At 44.5% G+C, this 21480-nt stretch overlaps 1 protein-coding gene across 6 annotated transcripts in view; it reads right to left on the bottom strand.

Annotated features, from left to right (window-relative positions):
- The window catches only part of DNM1L (dynamin 1 like), a 162211-nt gene that overhangs the window by 62211 nt on the left and 78520 nt on the right, over nucleotides 1–21480 (bottom strand). For all 6 annotated transcript variants that reach the window (XM_029600030.1, XM_029600031.1, XM_029600032.1 and 3 more), the window contains 2 exons: nucleotides 2208–2294; nucleotides 961–1123 (listed from right to left, as the gene is read on the bottom strand). In XM_029600030.1, the coding sequence (XP_029455890.1) occupies nucleotides 961–1123; nucleotides 2208–2294 (250 nt within the window). The remainder of the gene's footprint in view (nucleotides 1–960; nucleotides 1124–2207; nucleotides 2295–21480) is intronic.

Raw genomic sequence — 21480 nt, 5'->3', positions numbered from 1 at the left:
TTTCTGATTATTCAGCCACCCTGCTAATGAAAACTGGTGATGGAATCAGTTTTTATTACCATTAGCCTCTGGATATATGTCACTGTACCTCAGAAGCTTCATAGTCAAATGGTCACCTAACACTGAATGCTGGTGACCACATCAGTGTTTATATTACTGTAACTGGATTTTTACTAAACTAAGAGGACTGTGTATGACTTTCTCAAACCTCAGCTATAATACATTTGTTTAGAACAGTGTTTCCCATACCTCAGGATATATTTGCATACATTGGAGACCCAGGGTATGCAAATATATCTCATGCATATGCAATCCTGAAAACCTGACTAGTTAGGTGTGCCTCCAGGAGAGGATTGGGAAACACTGCCCTAAAAGACACCATTCACAGAAGACTGCCCTTGTAATGTCCAAGAGTGAGAGTTGTAAATCTGCCTGGCATTGCAAGAGAACCAAATTCCTTAGAAACACAAACTTTTGTATAATGAAATGTAAATACTGTATTATTTCATTAAAACTATGAAATAGGCACAGTGGCAGTGCTGTGCACTATAATGTGAAAGGGTCCCTAAATTAGATCTTTTGCACCCCATATCAGCTGGAGGGGGGGGGGGGGGGGGGAGGGAGTTGTGGTTGTCAATAAGGGCCACACCCAGTGGTCAGATTTAGAGCCTATCACAAAGGCTCCCAGACTTTAGTACTGTTGCTGCAATGACCAAAGTAGGAACAGTAGGGTTGTGCCTATTCAAAAAGAGAAAAACCTACAGACAGCTGCAAATAAAGATGTGAACCGATTAAAAAAAAAAAAAAAAAGGAGAAAGCAGGAGCTGAGCAAAAACAAAATAGTTAGAAATTACTTTTGCAGGCTGTGGCTTTCAAGTCAATATTGATATAAGCAAAAATTAAAGCTACCCAGTTAGAGGCATGGCAACTTAGCCTGCTTTTTTTTTTATCCCTGCTTACCATCTGGATCAACTTCCCTGGAAATTTTAAGTGCCTCTGATGTTGCCATATCTGTGTTGGCAGCAGTCACAGCCAGAATGATCGAATTTGGGTTGCTGATGTATCGAAGGATAAGTTCCCGGATTTGGAGCTCAATGTCCTTAGGTTGATCCCCCACAGGTACCTAGAGAAAAGGAAAAATAGCCCAACTGGAAGGAGCACCACATAAGTACAAAGCAGTGAGGGAATTCAAGAAAGCACTGGATAAGCAATGAAAATCACTAGAAGTGAAGAAGTGAAGGGAAAGTCAGAAATCAACTGGATCTATAGCATTGCACCAAAGGTGAAATTATGGTCCTCATTAGTTTTGCCTGTTCAGGGAACGCAAGAGGGACAGTACCTTCTATTACAATAAGCAGCTTTTGTCTTTCTTGAATAGGCATGTGCATATAGGATTGGGTCATGTGGCACAGAGTCAGACTGCAGGGTTGTGACACTGGACTAGGCCACAGCGGAGGCAGGAGCACTGGTAGCGTGTAGCGGGAAGAGCGGGTGAAGCCAAGGCATGCCCTGCCGCTGTGGAAGAGGGCCACACGGGTAGCAGCAGTGTCAGCACCAGCAGATGCAGGCCACATCAAACATGCCAGCAGAGGGTGGTCGGGCACTTGGCATCATAGTGGTGAAAGGCCATGGCAATGGCCACATTCTGCTATGGGGTCAGTGCGGAGCCCCAGGTGTTGTGGCAGGCTGTAGTTGGGATTTTGCTGTGGCATTTGATGATTTGTATTGTTATATTGTTTGTGTAACATGCAATGAGTGGGTGCTTTGCCCGCAAAAAAGGCACGAGTAAACTGACATTATATTACAGGCACCCTGGAAGCTTTTATACTCCTTTTCTTTTTTTCTCAACACAGGCAAGCTTAAATTTCTTAGTTGTAGAGTTATTTTACTCCCAGTGCTAGTTTTCACTGGGGCTATTTAAAAACTGGACAAAACAGAGATTCCTGAAGAACTAAGCCTGAGAACTGACACACGTTTCCACTGGGGCCAAAAAAACCCAAATAAGGTGAAATCCAGGGGGTTTCAGTTTACTGGATGTGGCCCAAACACACTTTTCATTTTAGACATGCTGAGGAGTCCCTGCCTCCAAAAGTGGGAGGCCCTTCCCTCAGAGTAAAGGCTGTACTGGAGGCCAAAAATCTGAACAAACAGCACTGCTACTCGGCTACCCTGGGGCTGGAAAGAAAAGATAAGAGTCTCTTCCTTACCTTTGTCATTCCTGGCAAATCCACAAGCGTCAGGTTCACAACATTAGGCGAGTAAATCTTGAGGTGAATGGGTTCTGGGCTTATCCCCTAGAAAGCACCAAAAAGGGAACCATGAATTCAAGACTCAGGATGGCTCATCCGCTCTCCTGGATATTCACTGGGAACCAGCCACAATAGAGACCAGCAGCCTTCTATTGTACTTGCCCTTCACTAGACAATTTCCCAGAATAAATTAATATGATCGTACAGAAAAAGCACTTTAAGAAAATAAATATCTTAAAACTGCAGTCTATGAGTTATCTAATGTTGATTTTATTGAGCTGTACCATTGTATAATGCTTTGAATGATAGTTTCACCTGGAAGAACATAAGAAATTGCCATGCTGGGTCAGACCAAGGGTCCATCAAGCCCAGCATCCTGTTTCCAACAGAAGCCAAACCAGGCCACAAGAACCTGGCAATTACCCAAACACTAAGAAGATCCCATGCTACTGATGCAATTAATAGCAGTGGCTATTCCCTAAGTAAACTTGATTAATAGCAAACAAATAAAAATGGTTGTAAACAAATAAAAATGGTTCCCACTAGCACATAACAGAATGACACTACTATAACTTGTAAACACAAAATACAACAGACATAAGGCTCATCCGGTTTGCTCAATTTATTTTCTGAAACAATTCAGTAATCTCAATGTTATCTCTAGCTTTCTCTTCACCACAACTAAGGATCCTCTGTGATTATCCCAGGCTTTTCTGAATTCTGTTACTGTATTTGCCTCAACCATCTACCCCAGGAGGTCTTCGACCTAACATATTCTGCGGAAAAAAAAAATTCTTATCATGATCTCTTGGTCTACAACTTCCTTGTCATTGGAAATGTTTGCATCCTGTGTTATGCCTTTCAGCAGAGAAAGAAAATTCCAAGGCACTAGCTTGTCTTTGTGATGTCTGCTGCTGGCCTAGACCCAGGCTGCTGTGTTGGGCCTGTGTCCAATGGAAGCCCTTGCCTCAGAGTCCTGGGTCTGGACCCAGATGGAAAAGCTGCAGTAGGCCCAGGTGAAGTCGCTGCTGCAGACCCGAGCCCAGGCCGAGGTGGACCACTGCTACTGCAGCCTGGGGTTGCTCCCTACTCACACAGAAGAGAGGATGGAGGAAAGGGTGAAAAAATAATAGATATAAAAAATAATTTAAAAAATTCCAAGCAAAAAACCCCCCCAAAAAACAAACTACAAAACACATGAAAAAAGTAAAAAAAAAAAAAAAAAAAAAAATCTTAAAATGACAAAACAAAGCAAGCCAAAAGTTTTACAAATAAATAAAATTAAAAGATTTTGTCTAGTGCTTAGGTATGCAAATTATTTTTCCACCCCCTGCCTTTGACGTATTGGCATGTCTATCACATCTCCTTTTGCTCTTCTTCTTTAGAGTACACATATTTAAATCGTTAAGACTCATCTTACAGGTCTTTCAATGCAGACCCTGCACCAGTCTTGGCAACCCTTCTCTGGTCTGCCTCTACCCTATGTTCCTCCGAGGGTTCGGCCTCCAGAACCAAACAGTGTTATAGGTCAGTGGTCCCCAACCTTTTTTGCATCAGGGACCGGCTTCAAGCAAGACCATTTTTCCATGGCCGGGCAGGGCGGGGTAGGGGTGGGGCAGGGGCAGGGCTTTGGTTATATGGGGGCGGGGTTATGGATGGGGTTGGATTTTAGTGCATACTTATTTATGACATTTATAAATCCTGCACCTCCAGTTCTCTAACTCTCTGCATCCAATGAAATTCCCCCAAACAATGGAGCTTGGATGTTTCCCTTACAGCTAATCATACTAAAAGCAAGTGTTGCTTACCTGTAACAGGTGTTCTCACAGGACAGCAGGATGTTAGTCCTCACATATGGGTGACATCATCAGGATGGAGCCCAATCACGGAAAACTTCTGTCAAAGTTTCCAGAACTTTGACCGACACCTACTGGGCATGCCCAGCATGGCACTAACCCTGCAGCCAGCAGGGGTCCCCCTTCAGTCTTATTTGAAAGCTACAGGCAGTGCCGAAAAATAAAACAACAAAACGTTACGAACCCAACACCGCGGGGCGGGGCGGCGGGCGGGTTTCGTGAGGACTAACATCCTGCTGTCCTGTGAGAACACCTGTTACAGGTAAGCACAACACTTGCTTTCTCACAGGACAAGCAGGATGGTAGTCCTCACATATGGGTGAGTACCGAGCTGAGGATGTCCAAACATGCACCAAATGTACCCAATGGTGTGCAACAGGCACAACTGGGGTGGAATTTGGTAGAGGGCATCCTGAACCCCACCGGGCAGGCGGAAGGGTGTACATGTGTAGGTTGGAAATAAGTTACGCAGGACAGATTGGCCGAAGATGGAATCTTGTCTTCCGGCTTTGTCCAAGCAATAGTGGGCTGCGAAAGTGTGGAGAGAACTCCAAGTGGCAGCCCTGCAAATGTCAGGAAACGGCACCGATCGTAGGTGTGCTACTGAAGTCGCCATGGCCCTCACAGAGTGTGCTTTAACACGGTCTTGAAAAGGAATGCCTGCTTGCTGATAGCAAAAAGATATGCAGTCCGCTAACCAGGAGGAGAGAGTCTGCTTACCCACAGGTTGCCCTAATTTGTTGGGATGGAAAGAGACGAATAACCGAGTGCTCTTCCTGTGGGCAACTGTACGGTCCTGGTAGAACGCTAGAGCCAGTTTACAGTCAAGGGTATGCAGAACCTGCTCCCCTGGATTGGAATGGGGCCTGGGAAAGAAGGCAGGTAGTATGATGGATTGATTAATGTGAAACTCCAAAACTACCTTAGGTAAAAATTTAGGGTGAGTGCGGAGTACCGCCTGGTTCTGCAGGAGTTTAGTGTAAGGCGGATAGGTAACTAGGGCCTGTAACTCACTAACCCTGCGAGCTGAAGTGATAGCCAGAAGGAAAATCACTTTTCATGTAAGATATTTTAGGTCACAGGAGTGAAGAGGCTCGAATGGTGGTTTCATGAGCAGACCAAGAACCAGATTAAGGTCCCAAGAAGAGGCCGGAGGACGTAAAGGTGGCTTGATATGGAGCAAGCCTTTTAAAAAGCGTGTTACGAGGGGTTGTACTGATATAGGAACATCCCCAACACCTTTATGGAAGGCGGCTACCGCACTGACATGCATTCTGATTGAAGAGGTCTTTAAACCTGACTCAGACAAATGCCAGAGATAGTCCAAAAACCTTGGGATTGGACAGGAAAAGGGATAAAGGGATAAAGGGATCAAGGGATCAAGGGACTGCAAAGTGCACCATGATGTGTACCTTTTTCCATTTATTGGAGTAAGATTTTCTTGTGGAAGGCTTTCGCGAAGCAATCAGGACACGAGAAACCGAATCTGAAAGGTTAAGTGGTTGAAGGATTAACCTTTCAACATCCATGCTGTCAGGGACAAGGCCCGAAGATTGGGATGGCGTAGGCATCCGTCATTTTGAGTGATCAGATGCGGATCCGTTCCCAAGGGAATGTGCCTGTGGATGGAGAGATCCTGGAGTATGGGAAACCAAACTTGGCGTGGCCAGTGAGGTGCTATCAGGATCAGGGTTCCCTTGTCCTGATGTAGCTTCACAAGAGTCTTCGAAAGAAGAGGAAGTGGAGGGAATGCATAGAGCAGACCATTTGCCCACGAGAGGGAGAATGCATCTCTGGGCTGAGAGTGCTCGCTCCGAATGAGGGAGCAGTAGTTGTCCACTTTGTGGTTCTGAGGGGACGCAAAGAGGTCTGTCTGGGTGTATCCCCATTGGCGAAAGGTTGAAGTCGCTACTGAGGGGTTGAGAGACCACTCTTGTGGCTGGAAGACACGACTCAGTTTGTCTGTCAAGACATTGTCCACTCCCGGCAAGTAGGTGGCCCTTAGGTACATTGAGTGGGAGAGCGCTTCTGACCAAATCTGCGCACCTTCCTGACACAGAAGGAAGGAGCCTGTGCCTCCCTGCTTGTTGATGTACCACATGGCCACCTGGTTGTCCGTCTGAATCAGGATGACGTGATTTGATAGGTGACCCTGAAAAGCCCTGAGAGCATATCGCATTGCTCGAAGTTCTAGGAAGTTTATTTGATGTTTGGCTTCCCCTGGAGACCAAGACCCTTGTGTCTGTCGATTGTCCACATGGGCTCCCCAGCCGAGGTTAGAAGCGTCGGTGATGAGAATGAGTTGAGGATTTGGCACTTGAAAGGGCAGTCCCTGGAGAAGATTGTTGTGATTTTTCCACCAGGCGAGAGACAGACGGAGTGAGTCGGTGATGTGGACAATGGTCGACAGAGGCTGAACAGCTTGAATCCATTGTGACCTCAGAGTCCAATGCATGAGCCTCATGGCCAGGCGGGCCATTGGTGTGACATGGACTGAGGACGCCATGTGACCTAAAAGGACGAGGAATTGGCAAGCTGTTGCTGTATGTTTAGACTGCAACTGGTGAGCGAGAGACACGAGGGCTAGCGCTCGTTGTTGAGTTAGAAAGGCTTTTGCCTGCAAGGTGTCCAAGTCTGCCCCAATGAATGACAAGGTTTGAGATGGGACTAAATAGGATTTTTCGTAATTGACGAGAAATCCTAGAGAAATTAGTGTGTAAGGTCAAATTGAGGGACGACCGAGCGGCTTGCTGGGTTGAAACCCTGATTATCCAGTCGTCCAGATAGGGGTAGACGTGAACACCTTCTTTCCTGAGAAAAGCTGCGACAACAACGAGACATTTGGTAAAGATCAGGAGTTCCAGGTCCTGTCAGAGTGGGAGCTCCAGACACCTCTCTCTGGGAGAGGATAGGCAGACATTTTCTAAGGATCTGTGAAGGTAGGCAGACCTCTGGGAAGTGCCTAGCTTGTAAATTACTGAGCGTGGAGAACAGGCAGAGGCTTCTGGGAAATGCCTGGTTAGCCGAGAGTAGCCTTTGTGTTTGCCAATTCTGATTGTGTTGAGTGTGGCACTGTAAATAAAAGCACTAAAGTTACAGCTGAGTCTGAGTGTATCCAAGTCCTCTGGCTGTATCCAAGCCCTTGAGCTCGAGTGCCACAGGCACGCCAAATGAGTCCAAATATAGAAGGGCATCTATCTTCACCAATGATGCAACATTTGCTATTGGACAACTTTTACTTGCGCTGAATCCCTTCATACAAGACTATCATGTAATCAGAGGCTCAGTGGTGATCACATTTTACAGAAGCAGATGACCAAGAAAGTTGTCATAAATGGGCGTGTTGGCATAGCATTAGAACAGAGAAACTATAACTTGAGGGTCTGTTCCAGCTTACATGTGCCTTTCATCCATCCTGCAAACTCAGTCTGAGTGTCTGTTCCTGACCCTGCTCTCCTCACCGTTTTATGGGTTGTGATCGGTAGGTGAGTCTCATGAAGGGGGAACATGCCACCTCACTTGCCCTCATCTGCACCAAGCTCTCAGCCATCCAAGTCAGCGCAGGCGCTGGCTACACATGCAGATCAGCAGAGCTGCTAAGATTTAATGGGGCTGCAGCAAATGAGAGGGGGCTGGAGCTGCTACCACCCAGTGCAAGTACCAAGCTACAGCCTCGCTGTCACTTTCCAAGGTGAGAAGACTGGCAACAAGATGTATAGTGAGCAGTGGACGAAGGAAACAGAGACCTGAGGGCTTAGGAGGAAGACAGGAGACTGGTTATGAGGCCTAGGGAAAGAAAGAAGAGACAGAGGGGTAAAGGCTGGGAACGAGATGGAGGGGGAGCCATAAAAGACAAGTCAGGAAGAGAATCATGAAGCATGGATCACAGGAAGAGTAAGAGGGGTGTGGATATGATTACACATCTATAATAATCCCACTTTCTGTTCTTTCACATTTGAAAGACCCCTCAAGTACTTTGCTCCCAGGTCAGTTCCATGCCCCAATGTGGTCCTCAAGGCAAAAAACTTGCCCACTCCCTGGTTAGAGCAATGGGCAGGGAAACTGGGTTCAAATCGCACTTCTCCCACTAAAATGCATTGTAGCCTTGTGCAAGTCACTATTTCCTGTTGCTTCAGGCACCCATTTAGACTGTAAGCTCTCTGGGACAGGAACTTGTACCTGAACACTTCTCAATGTTGTACAGAACTGTGTATGTCCAGTAGTATTATAAAAATACGTATTATATTTAATCGCCAGTATTCTGAGCATAGCGAAAACATCCTTTGTTAGTTCAACTGTCTTCCTTTGCTTTTATTATACCACCAGAGATAAGAACTCACCTGCAAATTACATTCAAAGCGATGGAGTTAATATAACACTTTTCTTATTTTAAAAAGGAAACCTGCTTCATGACCTTATTTCCACAGTTTCATCCTAGTCTTGCATTTTGATGAGTCCTAATTGTTTATGCTGACATGAGGATTTCAGTCAAGTAAGCAAGCTTCTCTACTCAACACGGATATACTAGCAACTAGCTAACCTTCAGAGATAGCCATTTTATACTTTGCTGAGAATCCTTTCCTCTAATCCTGCTAGTCAGGTTCAGACAAGTGGGTTATGCCCTCCTGCCAGCAGATCGAGACAGGCAAAAAAAAAAAAGCTCAAAGATGACTTCACTATTTATTTATTTATTTGCTTTTATATATCGACATTCGTGGGTACATCATGCCGGCTTACAATATAACTAAAGGAGGAAATTATAAAAAATCCAAGGTGGGTTTTTTGTAATTCACTACCCCTATAAAGGTCTGGTGCTGCCTTCAGCTCTTCAGAATCCTATGTCAAAGCTAACCACCAGCACAAATAAACCTGATACAGCCAAAAAATGTCATTCTATGGTAATAAACCCAGGAATGAGTCCCTACACCAAACACACAATTAGGCCAGCTGTCTTCAGAGTGGGCAACAACTCTGTTAGAGTTCTAAACATATCAGACTATGAGCCCTTGATCGCCACGTTCTCCTTGGGAAGGTTCTGGACTGGTCGAACAGGACTAAAGGAAAGGAAATTAATAGGTAAGTTTAAATTTCACCTTCCTTACCATGCCAAACCAGTCCAGACAAATGGGATGTATCAAAGCTCCATCCAGTCTGGGCAGGAGGAAGCCATGATAACTCTCAGAATTCCTGCATCCAAGGCATAGCCTCTCCTTTCCTGCACATGCCATAATGGGTCAGACCAAGGATCCATCAAGCCCAGTATCCTGTCTCCAACAGTGGCCAATCCAAGTCACAAGTACCTGGTAAGTACCCAAACAAATAAATCGCATGCTACAATGGCCATCAACAATCTGCAACTATTCCCTATTGATTAATAGCAGTTTATGGATTTCTCCTCCAGGAACTTATCCAACCCTTTTTTAAACCCAGCTACACTAGCTGCCTTAACCACATCCTCTGGCAACAAATTCCAGACTTAAGTGTGTGCTAAGTGAAAAATAATTTTATCCGATTTGTTTTAAATATGCTACTTGCTACCTTCATGGACTGCCCCCTAGTCCTTGTATTATCCGAAAGGGTAAATAACTGTTTCACAATTAAGTGTTCAAGTCCATAAGTGAGAAAAGCCCGACTCCGAAAGTAGTAAAACACTACCCTCCAAAAAAGGACCATATTGGGTGAAGAGATACCCTTTCCTTTAGAATTACCATAGCACTGCCTTCATCAAGACTAACGGGTCGATACAGTAAGGCCGCGGTAAAAACAGTGCGGCAGTGTCAGGCGCATCCTTCCTCCCCGCACCCACAGTTCTCTAGACCTAGCGCCTGATACAGTCTTCTAATTGCATGCAAATGCATGCCGCGGCTGTGAAGCGATAGGGAAGGGTTAGGCCCGCGCAACCCATTTTACTGTATAGGCGCTTAATACAGTGCCTATACAGTAACCTGGGTGCGCTGGTACCTGTCATTTCAAATGACATTTGAAATGACAAGCACCAGGAAGTGTAAAAAGTGTAAAAACCCAAAAACCTGTGTGTTATATAAAAAATATTAAAAAAAATATTAAAAAATAAAAAAAAAATTTTAAATACCTGTCGGAGGGCCGTGGGTCCAGGCGGCGGCGAGAAGCAAAAAAAAAAGCGGCATCCGGGATCCGGGGGCAGCAGCGGGGGGGCAGCAGGATCCGGGAGCGGCGGGTAGGTAGCAGCGGCAGCAGGGGGGGAGCGGCATCCGGGATCTGGGGGGAGCAGCGGCAGCGGGGGGGCAGCGGGATCCGGCGTGTTCGATCGGGCGAGCGGGTAGGTGGCAAGAAAAGATGGCCGCCTGCACGGGGAAAGCGTGCAATTGGCCGCTGAAGACGTGACGTCACGACGTTTGGCGGCCAATTGCACGCTTTCCCCGTGCAGGCGGCCATCTTTTTTTTGCCACCTACCCGCTCGCCCGATCGAACACGCCGGATCCCGCTGCCCCCCCGCTGCCGCTGCTCCCCCCCCGGATCCCGGATGCCGCTCCCCCCCTGCTGCCGCTTTTTTTTGCTTCTTTGCTGCCCCCCCCCGCTGCCGCTGCTGCCCCCGGATCCCGCTGCCCCTGCTACCTACCCGCCGCTCCCGGATGCCGCTTTTTTTTTGCTTCTCGCCGCCGCCTGGACCCACGGCCCTCCGACAGGTATTTAAAAAAATTGTTTTATTTTTTTATGCTGCCCCCGGATCCCGCTGCCGCTGCTGCCCCCGGATCCCGCTGCCCCCCCCCCGTAGCAGGCCCGAGCCTTGCTACTTTTTCGTTTTTTGGTTTTTTTTTTTGCTTCGGGAGGAGGGGACCGGACGGGGCTGCAGGAGACCGGACTGGGGCTACACCGGACGGCTGGACTGGGGACCAGGCGGGTAAGCAATGTTTTTTTACACTACACTACACTAACTCCTACTAGGGGGAGGCGGTAAACTAGCACGTTAAGGCCGCGGCAGAACAGCGGGTTACGGAGGAGATAATATCAGCGCCCGTTACAGTATCGCAGGAGAATAGCTAATTCCTTCATTATACAGCTTTTTCGTTCATTTACATGCTGGGTGCGGAAAGGGTTAGGTGTTTATTTTAGGAAGCGCTAAGGACGCGTGAAACTGGAGACTGTATTGCTGGATCGCCTTACTCGTCTGTATTGTGCGCTCCCAGCACGTTACAGACGGGGAATCTTTAACTGAACGTTACTGTATCGACCTGTAAGAGAGGCTAACCTATGAAATGCAAGAGAAACGGATCCCAGATTCCTTCAAAACTAAGCTCACTTCTAAGTTGAGGAGATCTCCCATAGCAGAGGACGTGTTCTTGACTCCTTAGAAAAAAAAAGAAATCTGAGAAAGTAGCAAGAGAGCTTCCGTATCTCTCTTGCAACAAGCCAGCGCCGATCTCTGCTCTCTGCGAGATTTGCAAATTATGCTTTCATTCCAATTTCCTCTGGTGAAAAGACAAGATTAAAGGAATGGATCCAAAGGGAAATATTGGTTCCTCGTGTACACTGATCTCACAGAGGCTCAAAACTCTTAGATCCGCTATGAGGACCTCTTTCATGCCAAAGTGTGTAACTCCAATATTACGTATCCTCACTATGTAGCCTAGCTCTCTTAATTGCCAACATTGTAAAAGAATGGATGGGATTTTCTAGGGAAAAACCCTCTGACTATGGGTAAGGGTGAAGGAGCATCTTTGCTTGCACTTTCAGAACTCAAGCCGGGGAATGTCTAGACTTCCGGCAGAAACATACGCTGAATACTGGATGCTTGTCATGGTTCTACTATGATACCTGAACCTCCTGGCTCCTGCTTTCCTTTTTGGCCAAATAACTTCCTCATCTTGGAGCTTACCCAGGCTGATCTGAAATCCACTCATAGAAACACTCCATCTGACCCCTCGTAGGATAAAGGCCACTTCTGCCAGTTCATAGACTTCAGAGGCTCAAAAGTATCAGCTCAAACCATTTTTCTGTAAGTCAACTGTGTTGACCATGTAAGCTGCTGCTAGGTCCTGCAAGGGAACTCTGTCCCAGATCAAATCTGACTCACCAGTGTACATGAGGGCTACGAGATTCCCTCAGTTTGTTCACATCAGCTAATGGAGTTACACTGAATATTACAACCTGGCCTGCCTTCCGAGCTAGAAGCTAGGTTTTCTGGAATGCTGGATCTGGCCTTGGTCTAGATCTGAACCTGTTAATTCTCCACCATATCAATTCCTTTCCCCACATTAGCTGCCCAGGATTATAACTCCCTCTCAACCTATAAGGCTCATGAGGAAGGTTCAAGATCCATTTCCTGCAGGAGTCGCCTGTGAAAAATCACCTGGTCAGACTGCTTACAACCTCCATATAGAGAGAAAAATAGTCTTGCAACCTTGGGCTACTGAGGTGTTCAGAGAGGAGAGTGAATTGAGTGAGATGCCCATGAGCCTGATACTACATTCAGGTCTACTGTCCTGGAGCCTAGGACTTGCAGAATGGACCATATTTGGGGTAGATATGGAAATAGGAAAATTGGATATTAAGAGTAAGGCCTTAAGCCCATGACATCCAAAGCCATAAGGTAATTTTCTTCTTCAGAGACATGAGGTCTTTCCTATACTCCAGGACTGGAAAGGACTAATTGCTATTTGAGATAATCACTCAGCATAGGGTTTCCATATTGCAAAATCCTGGGTTTTCCTACTCCATCTTGGCCATGAATACTTGGATGTCTGACTAAAGGAGAAACAATATTCCCTCCATGAATAGGGAGGACTTTACTACTCCTTGACCGACAGATATCTGCAGGCCTGGTTAGCACAGCCTGATAAGAACATAAGAAATTGCCATGCTGGGTCAGACCAAGGGTCCATCAAGCCCAGTATCCTGTTTCCAACAGAGGCCAAAACCAGGCCACAAGAACCTGGCAATTACCCAAACACTAAGATCATCCCATGCTACTGATGCAATTAATAGCAGTGGCTATTCCCTAAGTAAACTTGATTAATAGCAGTTAATGGACTTCTCCTCCAAGAACTTATCCAAACCTTTTTTGAACCCAGCTACACTAACTGCACTAACCACATCCTCTGGCAACAAATTCCAGAGCTTTATTATGCGTTGAGTGAAAAAGAATTTTCTCCGATTAGTCTTAAATGTGCTACTTGCTAACTTCATGGAATGCCCCCTACACTTTCTATTATTCAAAAGTGAAAATAACAGTCACATCTACTCGTTCAAGACCTCTCATGATCTTAAAGACCTCTATCATATCCCCCCTCAGCCGTCTCTCAGTGATGGATCCAGAATAACGCATCTGAGAAGTATCTGGTAGTAAACCCCTGTAGGGGATAAAAGGGAATACCCCTGTGTATTTATGTAGGGAACCAGCTAAGAAAAGATCTGCCACTCTCCACAGGGAGCCCAGGAATAAAATAATTCACATCTCTATTGGGGAAATCTTTTCAAGGAAGAGATTGTGCACCAACACCTGTGACTGACTAAACCAACCTAATACCATTTCACCTGAGGCCTACACGGAGGGGACAGAAAAGTCCCAAGTGGTATTCGACGTCCCTCATGCAAAAGATTTCATGTGTTGCTCTGAAGGAGCATGCCAGAGCACAGCAGCACACAAGGAGGGAACTGCCCCCAACTAAGCCCTTCGCACTGGAATACTTTCCCAAGGCAGAGAGAGCTGCCTGAGCAGCTTGCTGGTAGCATCTAAAACAGAGCCTCCCCATGCAAGCAGGACTGCACAGTTTTAGGGGAGATTGGGGGGGGGGGGGGGAAGGAGGAACTTCCAATAAGAACTCCTAGTTGGCCTTTGAACTTTGATCCTTGAACTTCCAGGAACACTCCACAAAGGTTCTCTTACAGAGGATAAAACTTTACAACAAGGTTGAGATTGCTATGGCCATTATGCTATGGAAGGGCCCCTGAGAAGCGCGGCTGTAAATTCTGTGGCCCCATCTTGAACTAGCCCTGACCAGGCCAGACGGGGAGTCTGTCACTTGCCTCCACCATACGAGAGTCACCAATCAATCTGTCTGGGGAGATGTTGGTGCCTCTATACGAAGATTTGAGACCATCCCTTCTGTACATCATTACCTGGAGAAAAGGTCATTATGACCTCCTCTGAGGGATGCTGTATCCAACACAGGAGGACCTGCAAATAGCAGCCTATGGGGAGACGAGCAAGCTTTAAAAAAAGACTGTTGAAGCAGAGATTCAACCTTTCTATCGAGGGGTCCCAGAACATTTTACTTTCCTCCACAGATTGTGGTCTTAAAAGGTGAAGACAACTGCACACTTTTCTCCTCAGTAATCCATTACCCCACCCTATTTTTACTGCTTAGGATGGTATTTTACTTTGATAAGCAGGTTTTAAGAAATTTTAAATAAATATACAGCAGATTCCTCATAGTCTTGATGGAATCAGGATCCCATCTCCAGTACTGAGATGTAGCAGAAAGCGCTGTGGTAGGGGGGAAAGGATGGACAAAGGCGGCTTATATGAACCCAGGAATATGGGATCAACCTACAGAATGTCTCCCATTTTTCTCTTAGAGCTGAAGATGGTCATGATTCGGAATTAAAGGTTAGCAGAATCTATCTTCTGAGGCATTATTGCCCTTTCTGAGGAGGCACAGCTATGTCCTCCTCCTCTTGTCTTGCCAATTTCCTAGGACTGGCCCAGCTAGAGGAGTGCTCTAGCACCCCTAACATTTCCAAGGCCAATCTGACGTTCTTCCCTGTGGGAAGTGCTTAAGGAGGAATCCAAAAGGTCCTGCCCAAGCAAAACCTACCTGGGAAATCTTTTTAAATGGGCTGCAGTCATCTTCTGCACCATAATCCTAATCTGGTCTTAAAAAGTTCCTCTGGGAAGCCTCATTTGTATAAAAAGGAAAAGAGCCAGTTCTACAGGCTGTTCTCTTGATTACTTCCCTAGCAGATGGCAGAAAAGAGTAACTCTAATATGCTGCAGGTCACCTGTTGCAATAACTCCCCAGAGAACTGGAGGTGTGCAGGCCTGCCATGCACATAGGTAAATCTGTTGCCCCTATGGAACTTCTTAATTTGACAATCAGACGGGGGGGAGATAAAAAGCCTGGCATGCTTAACTTATTTATATAATTTTTTTTTGTTTTTGCTGAAGAGAGACAGTAAAATGTCTGCTAATCCTGTCAAAATAGGCATACTGACCAGGCCGTATGTCTATGTGCACCACAGCGCTGTCTTCCACTATAGGGGCCAGAGCTTGAATGGGGAACCTACTGAGGTTTGCTTTTGGCAGTGCAATGACTTTTCACAGTCATTGCACTGCCAAAAGCACCTGCCTGCTTGCAAGCCATGCAGAATGCACCGGTTGACATGTTGAACCACTGTGACTTACCCTTAATGCCTCACCTCTGATCCCCCACAGAATCCAAACCTGGCACAGCACTATAAGAGATCAACAGTCCTAAAAGGCTGTACTGTAAAACTTTATTTTTAGAATACCGCTCTACTAAGGAAATCAGCCTGAAGACCGCTGCTGGAGTCACCAAGGGAACAAAATCACTAGGGACCACCAGGTGCTTGACTCATTGCTACAGAAACTCAGACCCTCAACTGAGTCTGTTCACAAGTAGGAAAGAAGAAATCAGCTCCACAGAAACACTGCCTGGAACACCCCCAGGACTCAGCCTATGCTCCAACAGGAACCTGTGTCTAAATGTCTTCCTGGGAGCAGCCTACTGCTAGCTGATGCACCAGTCCATACGTTTGCACAATCTGCTGGAGACAGAAATACTGAAGAGCTGAAGGCAACCCCAGACTTTTACAGGGGGAGTAAAGCCAACTATGAGCTTTCTTTTCTCTGTCTCCATCTACTGGCAGGAGGACATAACCCACTTGTCTGGCCTGTCTGGGAAGGATAAGGAAAATCGGATTCACTCTAAGCTTATCAAACTGTTGTCATTAAGTGTAACATTAGCAACAAGCAGTGGCTATTCTCTAAGTGAACTTAATAGCAGGTAATGGACTTCTCCTCCAAGAACTTATCCAATCCTTTTTTAAACACAGCTATACTAACTGCACTAACCACATCCTCTGGCAACAAATTCCAGAGTTTAATTGTGCGTTGAATAAAAAAGAACTTTCTCCGATTAGTTTTAAATGTGCCTCATGCTAACTTCATGGAGTGCCCCCTAGTCTTTCTACTATCCGAAAGAATAAATAACCGATTCACATCTACCCGTTCTAGACCTCTCATGATTTTAAACACCTCTATCATATCCCCCCTCAGTCGTCTCTTCTCCAAGCTGAAAAGTCCTAACCTCTTTAGTCTTTCCTCACCTCTGCAGAATATATTAATTAGCCTGAATCTAATTTGGTGGTGAAATCCCAGTTTAAACAAATAACTAGATAGGACCAACACTATGAAAACATTAACCTGGACAACAGATTTCGTTTGGCAAATACTCTGAGCAGTGGACATATAATCGGTCAGGAAAGTTTTAATTGGGTCGGAAAATGTCATAATATTTTCAATCTCCTTTGCTGATCTTTACTCTCTACGCTGGATTATTTCACCTTCCTCTGCTCCTAGATATTCACAGTATAAAAGAACTTGAGAAGGAAGGTGTATATATTACAGTCTTCGGTCCATTTTACTTTTTCCACAATTCTGAAGGAATGGTGTAGATTAATTAAATCAGCCTTTATTACTTTGCATATCTGTCTGAAGGTTTCTGCATTGCCATGACAGAAGAAAATGTTTTCAAAACTCCTCATGATTTTTTACATTCCTAAGTAAAAAGCTTTGCCCAAAAGGTTAAATGCCTGGTTGACCAGGCATTTAAATGCCAGGTTGACCAGGCATTTAACCTTATGCTGCTTGATTAGGCCAAACCTTATTGGAACCAAATCCCTTAGAAAAATTGTTGCAAATTGTACCCTTTTGGGAACAATGTATGATTCCAAGAGTTTCTCAAACAGCTGACTTGGACCTACTAATGGGCTGAAGATTTCAGGTTGTATACTGCTGATTTAAGGTCCTTAAAGGTTCTTAAAATGTGGGCTTAGGGTCGCAGAACGCCCTGGCTTAAGAAGAAAAATTCAAATCTCATGTACTATATTGGTCCAAATTTGAGGACTACAAAAACCGCCTTGACCAAACAAAACATGCCTGGTACACTGTTAGAATTTATAATGCTGCTTCTCGGCCTTGTGAACTATTCAGAATAGTTCATTCATTTACTGCCCCTCTGTCTCTTTCGTCTGGAGCTTCGTATCCCCTTGTGTGAAACGTTTGCATCGATTTTACATAAAACTGCTCAGATAGTTAATATCTTTACTGCAATTACTTCTGAGTGCTCATCTTCTCCTCCTCTTTCAAACGCTGGCTGGCAAGACTTTGAAATAACCTCATGTTCTGAGGAGTCTGCTATATTAGGCCATTCGAAGGATAATTTTTATGCACTCAACTCATGCTCCTCAGCCTTGATGTAGGTGTTAGGCCCTGAGTTAAGCCCTTTTATCACTGAGCTTGTGAATGTTTCTCTCCTTGAAGGCATGGTGCCTCCTTCATTAAAAACAGCTGTGGTCCACTCCTTACTGAAAAAGCCAACCTGGATTTCGTAGATCCCTCAAACTATTGACCGATCTTCTACCACTTCTAACTAAAATACTAGAGAAAGTAGTCCTTACTCAGTTGCAGGACTATCTGGAGGAGAACAATTTCCTCCATAATTCTCAGTTCAGCTTTCGTCTGAGATATAATACGGAATCCCTCTTACTTTCTAGTTTCAATAAATATTCGGCAGGGCTTTGATTCTGGTATCAGTTATTTCCTCATTCTATTAGAGATATCATTAGCTTTCAAGACTCTCAATCATACCCTTTCGCTGGATTGTCTGAGGTCATTGTGCATTTCCTCCACTGTTCACTCCTGATTCTCCTTTCTGTCTAATCGTTCTTTCCAAGTTGTCACTGGCAATTCTTCTTCCAGATCGTACCCCTTGAACATGGGAATTCCCCAGGGATCCTCCTTTTCCCCTACTCTTTTCAATATTTACCTTGCTCCCCTGTGTACAGTTCTATATGATCTAGATGTGTCTTAGTTTGTAATATATATTTTATTAGAATTTCAATTATACATCCAAGCAAACACTTATTGAGAATGACAGTAAGAGAGACAAATAACAAAATCATATACCAATCTCTTAGGATATTAGAGGTAATATAAATCTCCTGTCAGTCCACAAAAAAAAAAGAGAAGGGGAATCCAGTCGTGCATCAAAAAAATCAAAAAGCCTGAATGTTGAAAAGAGCCACCCTTAAAACTTAATTAGTACCTTCCATATCCAGAGAAAAAAACTCCCAGAAAAAGGGGGGAGGGGGAGGGGATTCACTTGTGACCGTTTATCTTTAAGAAATACCAGCAACTGAGAAGGATCAAAGAATATGTATTTATCCCCACTAAATTTATTTACACATTTACATAGGAAATAAAGCAAAAATAAAAGCACCCAAACTAACAGCAGCAGATTTCAATATCAAAAATCACTTCCTCTTTACTTGTGTTGCCTTGGCTACATCCAGGAATATACAACCTTCAAACCATAAAAAGAAGGTTCTCTATTATGGAAAAATCTTTAATAAGTTATCCATGTCTGAGTCTAAGGCCAACGTGACTATCAGGGTAGAAGGCACAACCCCTTCTTTTAGGGAATTTTCCAAAACAGTCAAATTAGACATATCCAATGACACCTGGGGTTCACCATCTCCCTTAGATTTCAAAATAGATAGTAGATAATAGGCTCTTGAAACAGGTAGGATTAAATTCTATGGAATCTTCAATATTTCTAAAAAATATTTTCTGAGTATTTCAATGGGAGATATCAACTGCTTCTTAGGAAAATTTATGATTCTTATTATCCTGGTGTCAAACAACATTTTCCAAATTCTACATAACATTTATTTATTTAGAATTTTTTCTATACTGATATTCTTTTTCACATCATATCGGTTTACACAGAACAAATTAACAAAGTGATAGAATTACATTGAACCGTAAAGCTTAAAACAAGAGCAGGGAGGGAAAAGGGGATAACAGTATAATATATCAAACAGGGGTGGAATTATTTACAGATACATAGAGGGCAGGTGGAAAGGAGGTGCGGCAGGCGAAGGGGTGGAGGGAGAAAGGGGAATTGAGGTCAAAGAGCGAGGCGAGAAAGGAGTGGGGGATTAGGCGAAAGCCTGCTTGAAGAGCCAGGTTTTTAGCTTTTTTAAAATTTCTGGAGGCATAAGAACATGCCATACTGGGTCGGACCAAGGGTCCATCAAGCCCAGCATCCTGTTTCCAACAGTGGCCAATCCAGGCCATAAGAACCTGGCAAGTACCCAAAAACTAAGTCTATTCCATGTTACCGTTGCTAGTAATAGCAGTGGCTATTTTCTAAGTCAACTTAATTAATAGCAGGTAATGGACTTCTCCTCCAAGAACTTATCCAATCCTTTTTTTAAAACACAGCTATACTAACTCAATCTTATTTTGTAAGAAAAGATGGCCCTTAGTGACCATCTCAATTTAATCTTGAACCATAGTATTTTTGGATTCCTGAGAATCCACTTTTTGAGATGAAGCAGAAACCTATTGCTGAGTTGTTTGTAGTCCTGTAGATACATTTTGTTGCTGAGAGGAAAGATTCAAGATGGCATCCCAAGTCACATCCAGTGAGATAATAGGGTGTTTAAATAATTCAAAGTTTGGTACTTCAGTTGTCTGGTTCTCAATCGTAAACAAGTCATTCCAATAGAAGCCCCTGAAGAACAACCTTTCTCCACTGAAGAAAAAAAACGCCCCCGCACTTGGTCTTACAAGGTTCATGCATCAACACCTGCATCTGGGTGCCTGCAGACACAGGCACCACTCTAGGCATCTGTGGAAGATCTTCCATATGCGGCTTAAGAGAAACAAACGTCATCACCACCGGCTGAAGGGGAACACAGTGCAGCTCTGGAGTCAGAGAAGTTTCAAGATTTGGGGTGGACACAGATGAGCCTTCACTCTGCATTCCATCCAGCGACTGCTCAACGGAGCTTACCGGAGGGTCCTGAAGCTGGAGGAGATGTTTGTTCTTGTCGCCATTGACATCACAGACATGTTGGGATAGACTCGGGCCTTTCCTTTCTTCTTGCCCATCCAAAAAAAAAGTCAGGAAAGAAGCAAAATAAGGCAATAATTTAGGACCAGGGAGGAACTTCGGGTCTCATAATCTCAGTGTGTAGCCATCTTGGATTCCCCATCTTTTAGTTTGTATGCAGATGACATACAGTTTTTTATTCCCATGCTTCCAATAGTCACATCAGCAATGGATAAAGTAGCCACCTGCATGACAAAAATCAAGGAGTGGATGACTGACATTATGCTGGCCCTAAACATCAGGAAAATGGAAATTAAGTTTCTTTCTCGCTCCCCTTCCTCAGATGCCCCCTCAAACTTATTTGAAGGCTACACTATCCCTATTCTATTGAAGACATGAAAACTGGGGGTTCTCTTCGATTCCTCCTCGTCTCTATGGCCTCATATTAGGCCCTGGTTCAATCCTCTTATTACAAGCTTCGCTTGCTGTGCTCTTTGAAGCTGCTTCTCTGTTATTTTGATTTTCGTATCATCGTTCAATCCTTAATCTTGACACCCCTGGATTACTGTTCTTGGGTTTGCCCAACTCATCTTCATGCTCTTCAATTAATCAAATATTCTGCGGCTCGTCTAATCTCTGGTGCCTCTCTACATAGTTACATTTCTCTGGTCCTTGCTGAGTTGCACTGGCTGCCGATTCATATAGCATGCACACTTCAAAATTCTCACCTAGATCTTTAAGGCCCTTCATGGGTTAACCCCACCTTGCTTATCTTCCCCTCTATTTGGATATATGAGCCAGTCTGTAGCCTTCGTTCTTCCTCCCAGCATTTACTAGAAATCCCCTCCCTTAAACTAGCATGGCTGAGTCTCACAAGCGCATTTTTTCTATTGCGGGCCTAGTCCTATGGAATAGTCTCCCGCTAGTAATGTGAGCAAAAAAGGACCTGCTTTGTTTTAGGAAGTTACTAAAATCTTATCTGTTTAACCTGGCCTTCCCTATCTGATGTGACTCCTTCCTACCTTTCAGGTTACCTTTTGCTCCTTATTTTCTATTGCTGTTCAATATTATATAATTGTTTATCTGATTTTATTTTGTATGTATTTTGTACTTCGCTGAGATTTGCAGATAAGCGGAATAGAAGTTTGTATAAATAAATTAGAAAATTATCTCCTAACTCAGCTACCTTATCAAATCTCCCTCTAGTAGACTTGGTCCTTGGCATCTCCTTAATGGTACCCTCACTTTAACAAA

This window comes from Rhinatrema bivittatum, chromosome 4 (genome assembly GCF_901001135.1).
Source record: "Rhinatrema bivittatum chromosome 4, aRhiBiv1.1, whole genome shotgun sequence".
In the NCBI taxonomy this organism is placed as follows: Eukaryota; Metazoa; Chordata; class Amphibia; order Gymnophiona; family Rhinatrematidae; genus Rhinatrema; species Rhinatrema bivittatum.
This window is presented reverse-complemented; position numbering and strand designations above follow the sequence as displayed.